Source organism: Myxocyprinus asiaticus, chromosome 14 (assembly GCF_019703515.2).
Source record: "Myxocyprinus asiaticus isolate MX2 ecotype Aquarium Trade chromosome 14, UBuf_Myxa_2, whole genome shotgun sequence".
In the NCBI taxonomy this organism is placed as follows: domain Eukaryota; kingdom Metazoa; phylum Chordata; class Actinopteri; order Cypriniformes; family Catostomidae; genus Myxocyprinus; species Myxocyprinus asiaticus.
Genome location: NC_059357.1, coordinates 8,852,433 through 8,865,245, shown reverse-complemented (window position 1 = coordinate 8,865,245; position 12,813 = coordinate 8,852,433). Strand labels below are relative to the sequence as shown.

At 35.6% G+C, this 12,813-nt stretch overlaps 1 protein-coding gene across 2 annotated transcripts; it reads left to right on the top strand.

Annotated features, from left to right (window-relative positions):
* Window positions 1-242: 242 nt before the first annotated feature.
* LOC127451397 (nuclear body protein SP140-like protein) lies at window positions 243-12,514 on the top strand. Of its 2 annotated transcripts, XM_051716082.1 has the most exons (16): window positions 243-403; window positions 755-928; window positions 1,629-1,803; window positions 1,911-2,114; window positions 2,242-2,361; window positions 5,820-5,953; window positions 7,236-7,292; window positions 7,389-7,437; window positions 7,526-7,738; window positions 9,521-9,660; window positions 9,742-9,810; window positions 10,411-10,538; window positions 10,680-10,782; window positions 11,389-11,463; window positions 11,655-11,798; window positions 12,285-12,514. In XM_051716082.1, the coding sequence occupies exons 2-16, from the start codon at window positions 767-769 to the stop codon at window positions 12,360-12,362; spliced, it is 1,851 nt and encodes a 616-aa protein (XP_051572042.1). In that variant the 5' UTR covers window positions 243-403; window positions 755-766; the 3' UTR covers window positions 12,363-12,514. The 2 variants fall into 2 exon arrangements, with proteins under 2 accessions (XP_051572042.1, XP_051572043.1); XM_051716083.1 differs by lacking the exon at window positions 755-928 and having other exon boundaries at window positions 262-403.
* The last annotated feature ends 299 nt before the right edge of the window (window positions 12,515-12,813 follow it).

Below are 12,813 nucleotides of genomic sequence, written 5' to 3'. Positions count from 1 at the left end.
GGTATCCTATGGTTAATATTCCCTCTCAATAACAATGTGCATATTCTAATTGTAAATACATTGCCACATATTTAGATACAAATATAGGATGTACAAGATGTTGTTGCATAATCCAACAAATTATTTGTTTTAAAAGATGGAAGTATTTGCCAACTTGCAGCACAAAATGAAAGATCAGCTGTTATTTGATATTTACAGGATGTCTAATGTAGCAACTAGACCAGAGCTCTGTGGTGGGAAGGTGGGACTACTGGACTAACTTTCGCTTTTGCTACATCACTTCCCTTCTTTTTTACCACAGTGACTGAGACTGGCGGGAGATTTGGAAACAACTCTGTTTCTGTTCTTTTGGGATCAGCTATAGAAATATTCAAATTCTCACAGGCAGCTCGCCAGTTGACAGGTACGTGTGAGCCAAATATGTAAATTTTTGCGTGTAAAATCATCAAATGCCAGAACATTTGCAGAAGGGGCCGCAGAACGCGTTCTTGCGTTTTAAAAACTAGAAGCAGCGCAACGAAAATGAGAGAACGCAGGTGTCCCGAGACACGTTTATATGAGTTAACGAGACTCATATAAAACAATGAAAAACAGCGCAGACCTGCGCAAAAACGCGTCCTGTGTGAACGGCCCCCTAACACTTCTGGCCTGTACGGTGTTGTAATTATTGTTGGATTCAGAATTGTAATAGCTGTTTTGTGATAATCCTCATGACGCTGTAAAGTTGTTATAATGATTTCCTGTCGCCGAATAGACTGGAGAATTAATGGGAGTCGACGGCCAAATGGACCCATTAGACCTTCTAACGAACGAAGAGTTGTGGCTTTTTCTCCACCGTAAGAAGACGGAGATTTCTTGCATGAAACAACCGCACGCGTTTCTCACACAGCTGCGCGACCACGATCTGCTGCCGGAGAAACTTTACAAGGCAGGAAATCGCCCACTTTTTCTCATTGTTTCTATACCTCTCTCACCCACTTAATCTCTCCCTCTTCATCCTGCAACCACAATAGTTGTTTTTATGTTATTGCTGACACTTACAGTGAATTACTATGGTACTACCATGTTTTTTTGGACATGCACCATATCAGTTCTGTTTTTTTGGACATATTACCATAGCAATACCATGTTTTTGGACATGTGCAATAGCAATCCATTATTTCTGGGCAATGTCCCATAAGAATGCAATGTTTTGAACATGGGCCTATAGTAATAACACGTCGATTGGTCATGTACCATGGCAGTGCCATGTTATTTTGGACATGGTACCATAATAGCACCATGTTTTTGGACATTGTACCATAATATTGCAATGTTTTTGGACATGGTACTGTAGTAACAACATATACTTTGGTTATTTACCATGGTAATATCATGTTTTTGGGCATGTTTCATGGCAGAACCAAGTATCTTGGAGTACCATGTATATTCCATGGTACATGAATATGGTTATCGTTCATTACCATAGTATAACCAACTGACACCATCACTGTACCTTGGTGACACCATGTTGGGGATGTGACAGCATTTTAAACTTTATTTGATTCAGTTCAGTGATGTCTGCTCATACTCATATTCTTGTATTCCTTTGTCTCTCTCTCTCTCTCTCTCTCTCTCTTTGTTTGTAGAAGCTAAAAGGAATGCGCTCTCATGAGCAGCGGCAAAAAGGTGTCTATGAGGTTCTGGAATGGTTGGAGAAAGAGAAATCTCATTACATGCATCAGTTCTGGTGCTGTGTGTTTAAAGACCATATCCTTCAGCTGTACCCTACACTACGCCTGCTCAGAAGCAGCCTGCTGGACGGTCTGTGATTTTCATTATTATCAGCTTGAGGCCAAATCTGTTTTGTCATCTAGATGTGTGTGCGTTTAAATTTGCAGTATCTTTTACTTATCTTTATTTTGGTCCAGGCACCTTCAGCTTCAGTGAGAAACCTGTAGTTGAAGAGGGATTGACGGAGAAGAAACAGACTGAAGGAAATGGAGAGAAAGAAGAGAGAAAAAACACTAGAAAGCGAAAGAAAAATGAAAAAACCAGTGAGAATAGTGATGGTCCAGGTCCATCCTCTGTCTCCACACCCATTAAGAAGAAACCAGCCAAGAAACCCTCCTTCTGTAAGTGTGTGAACTAAAACAGGTCTAAAGTTCTCACCGAATTCAGAGATGCCCTTGTCCTATCCTTGTATTTTCACACTTTGGAGCATATTCTCACATCATATATCTCTTTCTCTTTCTTTCTCAGCATCTTCCGTAGAGAAGGGAGACACACAGGAGATTTGGAAGTGGCCTTTTTATAAATCTCAGCTGCCAGTATCCTGTGGGAATAAAGAGGGCACTCTTCAAAGGGACAGGCTAGCCAAAGGTTCAACACTTTTTAGTTTTTACTTTTTATTCTGTTTCTGGAGTTTACAACAGTATGCATTTTAAATGCTTTTATGGGTGGACTATTTAGTTGAAATGCAGCAGTGTACATGTTAGGGCTGTGTAAAAACAGTGTTTTTCCGATGCATAGCAGTCTTCATTTAAACGATCTCGATACGATTTTTAAATCCCCAAGATCGATCTTTTACTCTGTACACAACCCTCTACTATAATGAGAGGTAATCACTTGCATTTAGGTCTGAAACGTTTAGTCGACGTATTCGACAATGTCGACAATAAAACATTTTTGACCAAAATTTTCGTCGTCGAATAGTCGTTTGATCTCATTTAACGTAACATTAAATCATATGCAGTGAGGGGCAGTAGCTTTGCTACAAATAGCGAAGCTATTAGCTTAACTACATTTCTGAGTAGCGAGGTGGTAGCTTCGCTAGGTTTTAAACCAAGTAGCTTTTCAGTAGCGTAGCGTTGACAAAAGCTACACCGCTACATCATGCCTTGTACCCAGTGTTTACTAATGCCAGTTTATAATCAGAACTGAAGATGTCCGATCACAAATGAATCGCTCATTTGAGTCATTTCTTTACAGTGAATTGGTCACACGTGATAGGAAAGTGGTCTGAATCGGTTCGCAATTCAATCTGAATGACACATAAAGCTTGCGCTCGCACTACTGAATCATTTGGCGCGCACTCTTACTTGTCAACAAGTTCATGGAATATTTTATAACATGGCAAATAAAGATAAAGCTGGTTGCAGTGGATCTACAGTCAATCAATGGAAATCAAACCTGCAAATACATCCTGTCGTTTGGCAGTGTTGAAGAAAGTCTTAATTAAGTTCAGTACGTGTGCAGCTTGTGAACGACTTCTGGAGAAATTTTCCAACCAAAAGAGTATCAAAACACTTATTAGCCTACAGGAAAACACTTAAAAATGTACCATGACATGTTTTTTGGACATGTACCATTACCTGGGAGCACCATGTTAATACAATGTGAATGTGGTAATAAAAAGCGAAGTACCATGGTATTTTTTTAATTACCTTGAAGCACCATGTAAATACAATAGTATATGAATATGGTAATCATATTTCAAATTACCATGGTAGTAACATGGTATTCTTTGAAGTACTTTGAAGCACCATGCAACTACAAATTGGTACATAAATAGTTTTATATCAAAGTGCCATGGTATAACCGTCTGATACCATCAGAAATCACACTTTTATTGCCCAGATGTGCTCTCTCTCTCTCTCTCTCTCTCTCTCTCTCTCTCTCTTTCTTTCTCTCTCTCTCTCTCTCTCTCTCTCTCTCTCTCACACACACACACACACACAAGGAATTTGGCCTCTTATCAAAAGCTTCCAGTACATAAAGAAATACAACAGCTAGACACAGTATTACAGGATAAGATGAATAGTATACTGTATGTACGCAGATTTTTTGTACAGAAATGTGCAAATTAAATTGTTATGGGTTTGTAGAGGTAGTAATATAAATATAAAAAATAAAATGTAAAAATAGTGATTTTACATGTTGAACACATGGGTTTGTATAGGTAGTTGAAGCAAAACGATGTGTCCACCGTCTTTAAAGGAAAAACCCCAGCGTTACATTTTTAATGCAGTTATATTTAAAGCATTATAGCTTTATTAAAGTTCAAATAATAAGGAAGCAGGTCATGTAAATAACTACAAACTCCGAAACTGTGCGGTCAGCGCCTCTTCTATGAGTTGCACGAAGTGTCCCGATCTAAGGGGGAGAGATTGTATCTGTACCCGGCTGAGGCACACTATATCACGCTTGTCCCTCTCACGCGCGTACGCTTAATGCAGCTAGATTATAACGTGATGGCTTGCGACTTATTGAATCATAATATATGTGTCACTGTGCATTATCATGAAGAAAATTGGCCATACGCAGCTTTATTAATAAGAGAGAGTTTGTTTTTTTGTCAGTTAAAGATGGATTGAAGTGAAGGTGAGAGGGTAGTCGTCGCCCCATTATTCACTGCAACAAAATACGTTTTTTTATTTGTTTTTGTTTTGGCTTGTTTTCCAAAAATAATATCTAAAACTCATTTAAAACAACATACATTTACTTTAGCAGCTATACTGCAGAATAAAAAATTGTTATCTGAGAATGTTGAATATAATATTAAAAATACAAATATTTTAAAATATCTAAAAATCCTTTAAAAGAAAAAAATATGCATTCAAGATATTTAGACTTGCTTTTAGATCTTTAGGTTTTATATTTTGTCTTTACTGCACTTGCAGAAATATAACAAATGAAAAAAATACACTTATATACAAAATACACTTATATGTAAGATACATTCCCTTAAAGCAAGTCTAAATATCTTATATGTTGCTTCTCAAGTAAATGTTTTAAGGACTTGAAAACAAGACAAAAACACTTGATAACAATAGGATTTTTTGCAGTGAATTTTCTACTGAATTAAACTTAAAAAATATTTTTTTCCTTTAATTCAGTGAATGTCGTTTAGAGATATTTTTAAAAGATGATTTTGTCCTCTGTATTATTATCAAGCACGTTTAATACAACCTTTAAAGTTGGGGCACAAACTGAATAGTCAGTTAAGAGCTAATGATTAATCGTTGCAATAATTGCAGAATAGTCGAATAATTGTTCTAATAATTGTTAGATTAGTTGATTAACAAAATAATCGTTAGTTGCACCATTTCTGTTCTGTACAGTCAGTTGTTAATAAAAAACAACAACAAAAAATGTATCTAATCATGCACGGCACAGATGAAGACATTCAAGTCCTCTTTCGTTAATATGCACTCATTTACAGGCACATTTTACAGAAATGCCTGTTTTCTTAAAGGGACGGGACCAGTTTTTAGCACATGTTCAACAAATCAATGTAAATAACTTGAAATATTACAAATTATACAATTAAACATAAAACATGTAACAAAAAATAATATATGCAAGGTATTATCATATTTATTGATTTAATACATGTATTTGTTAATTTTTAAAAAGCTCAGATGTGACCAAAACAATAAAAAATACAATATAATTAGTAAAGTTAATATTTTCGTAATGTACCTAGATAGAAGGTCCCCTGTTTAATTAACAGCAATAGCTGGGAAAGAATTTCTTTCATATGTAAGCAGATCTTGTGAATCGAAATCAACATGAATTGTACATGTGTAGTAGGAACAGGGTTCTGCTACATTAAAGTGAATTCTGTCATCATTTACTCAGCCTCATGTTGTTTCAAACCTGTATGACTTACTTTCTTCCACTGAACACAAAAGATATTAGGCAAAATGTTATCACCAGTCACCATTCAATTTTATTGCACCTTTAGTGACTGAGGCTAACATTTTTTCTAACATCTCCTTTTTTTGGATGAAAGAAACACATTAGTGCTATTAGTGATATCTATGTACCTCCTATAGGAGAGGAGTGTGTTTTTGCACAGGGACACTGGTTCACCCCATCTGCTTTTGAGCAGTATGGAGGCAAGAAAAGGCACAAAAACTGGAAACTGAGCATCCACTGCAGAAACACACCACTCAAGAAACTCATAGAGGTAAATAAAGCAGACACTCATCGATGCCTAAATATGTTAAACATCTTTGCACTCCTAGGAATATTAAAAACCTCAGGTCCTTATAGATGCTTAAATACATTACATCTAACAGACCCATATATACTCCTTATTACATTAGATATAACAGACCCCTATATACACTTATAATACACTCACTTGGCACTTTATTAGGACAATAGTGTTCCTAATAATTTGCTCAGTGAGTGTATATTAAAAACAGCTAGCCTTTAAATATTCTAAATATAACACACTTGTAGATTTATAGTTACATTAAATACATGAATCTATTTTTTTAATGTATTATACACTCCTACATACATAAAAAAACAGACTTCTTGAAGATTCTAGGTATATTAAATTCAGTAGACCCTTATAGGTGCCAAAATACATTAAATATAACAGACCTTTTTATACTCCTAGCCATATTAAATACTGCATGACCTTTTAGATGCCAAAATACATTTCATATAACAGATCTTTATACACTACTAAATATTTTAAATATAACACACTTCTTGAAGATTCTAGGTACACTATATGGCCAAAAGTTTGTGGACACCCCCTTCTAATTAACGAATTTGGTTACTCCATTAAATCCAGTAAAGAAAAATGTAATGGCTTGGGCTTTGTGTGCTTCCAAATATGTGGCAACTGTTTGGGGATATCCCTTTTATGTTCCAGCATGACAATGCCCCTGTGAACAAAGTGAGGTCCATAAAGAAATGGTTTACTGTGTCTGGTGTGGAAGAAACTTACTGGCCTGCACAAAGCCCAGACCTGAACCCCACTGATCACTTTTGGGGTGAATTGGAACAGCAAATGTAAGTCAGGCCCCATCGACCAACATCAGTTCCTGACCTCACTGATAGCCTTGTGTCTGAATGAGAGCAAATCCCTGCAGCCATGTTACTACATACAGTATAGTGTCAAGCCTTCCCAAAAGAGAGGAAGCTGTTATTACAGCAAAGGGGGAAATTTATGCCTAAGGTTTTGAAATCAAATGTTCATAAAGCACATATGGTGTCCACAAACTTTTGGCCATTTAGTGTACATTAAATAAGGTAGACCCTCATAGATGCCAAAATTCGTTAAACATAACAGACCTCTACAGACTCCTACATATTAAATAGAGCAGGACCTTATAGATGCCTAAACACATAAAATATATGTAGAATGTATTAAATACAGCAGACAACTATATTTTGGCTCTTTTGAAAATGAAGAAAACCTCCTCATTCCTTTCTCTCCCTTTTTTGTTTAGGAAGGCCATCTACAGGCTCCACCGATGAAACAAAGAAAGAGGACCTGTGTCCAAAACGTACCATGCTTTTTCTCACTCTGTGTAAAGTCAGGTTTTATTTCTGTGTTTTGATTTTGACATTCATGAAGTTAGTGACTATATTTCTTTCTGCAGAGCATGACAGAACTTTTTCCTGTCAGCTCCTCAGAGAGCTCCAGTGCAGGTGAGCATCAACATACACAAACACACTCTCTGCTGTCTGTCTGTTTGTTTGTTTGAACGCAGTGATGTTTTTCTCCTTCAATACTCAGAATCCAGTACACTGATGGAGGAGGAAAGGGACGCGGATGATTTTGAGAAACAGAGAGGGCAAGTGGGTGTAATGGAGTTTAGAGGGAGAGGAGAGAAAGAGGAAGTTGAGGAGGAAGCAGAGATGGAAGATCTATCTGTTTTCCAGACCCCATATTTACCGGTCAAATGTGTTTCTATTTCCGGGATGCTACACAAATATAGGTTTGCATCAGGTATGTTACTGCACTGACATGTGATTGCTGTAATCTTTCTACGTTTTACACAGAACTTACAGGATTTCACAATAAGTGCAAAGTTTATTGTCTCTTTGCTGCAGGTTTAAAATGAAGAAGTCTTTAGTTTGTTTTTTGTCTTTGCACTCTGCAAGTTTAAGTGGAAAGTGTTTAATTCTATGCATTTTTTAGATGAAAGTGTGCACAAACATTCTTTACATGTTTGAGTGAAAAGTGTTAAATTCTCTATAGGTTTAAGTAGGATGTGTTTAATTCTATGCAGGTCTGAGTGGAAAGTGATTAATTCTTTGCAGGTTTGAGTGAAAATTGTCTAATTTTCTGTAGGTTTTAGTGGAAAGTTTTTAAATATCTGTAGGTTTAAGTAGGAAGTGTTTAATTCTATGCAGTTTTGAGTGGGTAGTGTTTAATTCTGTGTAGCTGTGAGTGGTTGTGTTAAATTCTGTGCATTTTTGAGTGGGTAGTGTTTCATTCTGTGCAGCTTTGAGTGGTAAGTATTTAATCTATGTAGCTTTGAGTGGGTAGTGTTTAATTCTTTGCAGCTTTGAGTGGTAAGTATTTATTCTATGCAGCCTTGAGTGGGTAGTATTTATTCTATGTAGCTTTGAGTGGGTAGTGTTTAATTCTATGCAGCCTTGAGTGGGTAGTATTTATTCTATGTAGCTTTGAATGGGTAGTGTTTAATTCTATGCAGCCTTGAGTGGGTAGTATTTATTCTATGTAGCTTTGAGTGGGTAGTGTTTAATTCTATGCAGACTTGAGTGGGTAGTATTTATTCTATGTAGCTTTGAGTGGGTAGTGTTTAATTCTATGCAGCCTTGAGTGGGTAGTATTTATTCTATGTAGCTTTGAGTGGGTAGTGTTTAATTCTATGCAGCCTTGAGTGGGTAGTATTTATTCTATGTAGCTTTGAGTGGGTAGTGTTTAATTCTGTGCAGCTTTGAGCGGGTAGTGTTTAATTCTGTGCAGCTTTTAGTGGTAAGTATTTAATCTATGTAGCTTTGAGTGGGTAGTGTTTAATTCTTTGCAGCTTTGAGTGGGTAGTATTTATTCTATGCAGCCTTGAGTGGGAAGTATTTATCTATGTAGCTTTGAGTGGTTGTGTTTAATTCTGTGCAGCTTTGAGCAAGAAATGTTTAATTAAACACCTTTGAGTATCAAGTGTTTAACTCTATATATCTTTGAGTGGGAAGTGTTTAATTCTATGCAGCCTTGAGTGAGAAGTATTTATTCTATGTAGCTTTGAGCGGGAAGTGTTTAATTCTGTGTAGCTTTGAATGGAAAGTGTTTAAATCTATACAGGTTTCAGTGGAAAGTATTTAATTCTATGCAGTTTTGAGCAAGATGTGTTTAATTCTTTGCCGCTTTCAGTGGGTAGTGTTTAATTCTACTGTATGTAGCTTTAAGTGGGAAGTATTTAATTCTATGCAACATTGAGTGGGAAGTGTTTAATTCAATGCACCTTTGAGTAGGACGTTTTTAGTTCTATGTAACTTTTAGCGGGAAGTGTTTAATTCTATGCAGCTTTGAAAAAGTAGTGTTTAATTCTATGCAGCTTTGAGCGGGAAGTGTTTAATTCTGTGCAGCTTTGAAAAAGTAGTGTTTAATTCTATGCAGCTTTGAGCGGGAAGTGTTTAATTCCTTGCAGCTTTGATGTGAGTGTGCTTGAGCAGTTTTTTTGTTTTGTTTTTTTGGCTCTGAGCAACAAGTGTTTAATAGTAGTCTCTGTTTAAGTACGCAGTTTCATCTGTCTCTGTGTTGCAGGTTTGCGTGGGAAGTGTATACGTACTGATGGGGGCTGGTTCACTCCAGACGAGTTTGTAAGGCTGGAACCCTCTCTCACTGATGGACTCTGGAAAAGAGACATACTGTGCCATGACAAAACTCTCAACTTCTTATTGAAGGTAATTAGTAAGAAAGAAAGATCAGAGAGAGAAGCAAAAGAGAGAGCAAGAAATACAGATTTATCTGTTTTTCATTTTTAGAAAGAGATTCTGCGAATCCATTTGCTTCTGTGTAAGTGCGAGAAATGCAGTGATCAAGAGCATGACCTGGTAAGACACATTTATACCTGAGATGCATTATTCATGTTAATAACCTCTCAAAAATAAATGCAAAGGTCTGCAACGGCATCTTCCTGTGGATGTTTTAAATGTGTATAGTGTGACTGGGGACAATTGTTACACACTAAAATTCTTCAATCATAAACAAGCTAGAATGATGACACTTATTGAGCACATGCTCAGTAGAGTTTTCTCTCTGACTGAGAGAAAGGGGTGTGATCATTTCACTTTGTAAGAAATTTTCCACAAAAAAAAAAAAAAAACTATTCAGTAATATTAAAGAATATTAAAGCAATTCTATTATTACTTTAAAGTTTACTTTTATTTGAGATCTGTTGGGTTAATATTTAATATTTATTAAGTCTTATTGTTGCCCCAATCTCTCTGACTTTTTGTATTAAAGTAAATATAATGATCTAGTCTAGTAATCTTTATCATCACAAGTCAACAGTTTCTTTTGACACATATAAATGTTTCTTATCATTAAAAGCACTTTGATAAAGTGTCAGACATGATTGTAATCAAAGAATTAATTAATTATTTCTGGCATAATAAATAAATGTGTTGTTTTATCATGTCATCTTCTGACAGTTGGCACAGAAAAATGACGACATATGTTATGTGTGTGACTCTGTGGGAAAACTTTTGTGCTGTGACGAGTGTCCACGAGCTTTTCATCCAAACTGTCACCTGCCAGCTGTACATGGAGACACACCTGGGTGAGAAAGAGAGAGAAAAACGGAATTGTTTTTTTTTTTTTTTTTTTTTTAATTAATGGAATCATTAAATTAGCACTAAAGGCATATGTGTTGTACATTCATCCATCTGTATGTATGGTATGTGTGTTTGTCTGCCTGCAGAGAATGGATGTGTACTTTTTGCGTGTTGCGGGCCAATCAGCAATGGTTTTACTCAATGACTGAACAAGATGCTTTAAATGCCCCAGTGTCCCAAAACAGACTGGTAACTACACACACACACACACACACACACACACAAAACTCTTTAATCTACCTTACAAAACAAAACAAAGATGTATGGGGGAATCTAAAAAAAAAACATGCCGCCCAAATCAAAAGGAAAAGTAAGATTATATATTTTGAATAAAGAAAATAAAGCCTATGTTTAGAGTCTTAAAGATTTTTGCATTGTGATATTATTTTCATGAAAAGTAAGCACATTTGTACTCTAATTTTTATTTAAATCAGCAGAAGGACATAAAAATAAATGCATCCATGATGACTAAATGCGCATATGCATTATTTTATTACATTTGCATTACAGTAATGAGAGAGATTGTTTTGACATTACATTAATAAGAATTGGGGAGGAGAGAAATGTGCTTAACTGTCTTAAAAATAATGTCACAATGCAAAAAAAAACAAAAAAAATGTAAATGTCCTGAAAATAGGCCTAATAAAAATACAAAATAATATAAAAATATATAATTTTTATTGATTTTGGGTTGAAGTATGACTGGTACATTCATTTTTTTACCTATACCTGATTCTCTCTCTCTTTGTGTGTGCGTGTGTGTGTGTACACATGCGTGTGTGTGTTTTTGTTTAGCAATGCCAATATCTCCTGTTACGTGTGTATAGAGAGGATGTCCAGCGAGTGTTTGTAAAGGATCCTCGCAGAACAGTAAGAATGTCTCATCTCTCTGTTTATCTTTCATTTCATCCTGCAATAATTTTTTACAAAATGTATTCTTCTCATACCTTTGAAATAGGTTAAAAATACAAATAAAGTTGATCTTTTATGTTGATAGACGGTATTAAGATATAAAAAAGAAAAACAGTACATGATAATTCTGAAAATATTAAAACTTCCAGGTTGCCAGATACTCTCAGTTCATATCTCAGCCCATGTGGCTGGACAGAATAAAGCAGAAGTTAGAGCATGTTGAATATCAGACGGTTGGAGAGTTCGTCTCAGACTTTCAGCTCATCTTCAGTAACTGCAGCAGACTCAACAAGGTAAGATTAACTGTTAAAAATCTCCTTAAAGATGAAGTGTTTCATTTCTGCTCCACCAAACGGAGAAAAAAACAAACAAACAGGTTTCCCAAGACATTCACCCCATTTTCTATTGGTCAGACAAACATACTGTATAGTTCCGCTACAAATGTATGCCATTGGTTGGGTCAATGTTGCTATGTTGGGCTGATTGAGATGCTAAAATAAACAAAGCAATGTTTTGATAGCACCACAGAGCCACAGTGTTTAAACTTTCTTCTATCCCAAATTAAGTTGGGATAGGAGAAAGTATTTCAACATCCAAAAAATTATACACTTCACCTTTAATGCAGTTATTTTGGATATTTGTATTGGTTTATGTATAGAAAAATTGACATTATTTGTAATTGAGAATATTGTCATGATTAATACAATGAGAGGGTATTTGATTTCTAATGCAAAGTTATCAATGGCTTATTGTATTTTGTTCTCTCTTGCTCTCTAAAGGACAATGAGTTTGGCAGAATGGGTGCCAGGCTGAAGGAATTGTTTGAAAAGGAGTTCAAGACCATCTTCACTATCTAATAGCATCTCGCTTTCCAACTCTGACAATGTCCTTATGATGTCTAACAAAGTCCTTCTGAAATACAGAGGAGAGTAGAATACATTTGAATATTCATTGGATCTCATTATAATGTATATAAGATCATGAAACAATTAAACATTTATGACTTGTTTGCTGTGCAATACTGTGCATTGTTTTAAAAGAAAATATGCTTTCCATTGCATCAAGATATTACAGTTGTTGTTAAAAGATTCAATATTTTTTGTTGCACACAGGATATGGATTTTTATTGTTGTTGCACATAGATTTTTTATTATTATTATTATTATTATTATTATTTTGTACATACTAATATGGATGGCATGGTCCTAAAGGCACAATGCGTGAAGTTTCAAGTAATTTTCCTGCCTTTGCTGATGAGAAATTGATGCGCAAAATGACAAAATCTCAGCCAATCAGATTATATTTGAT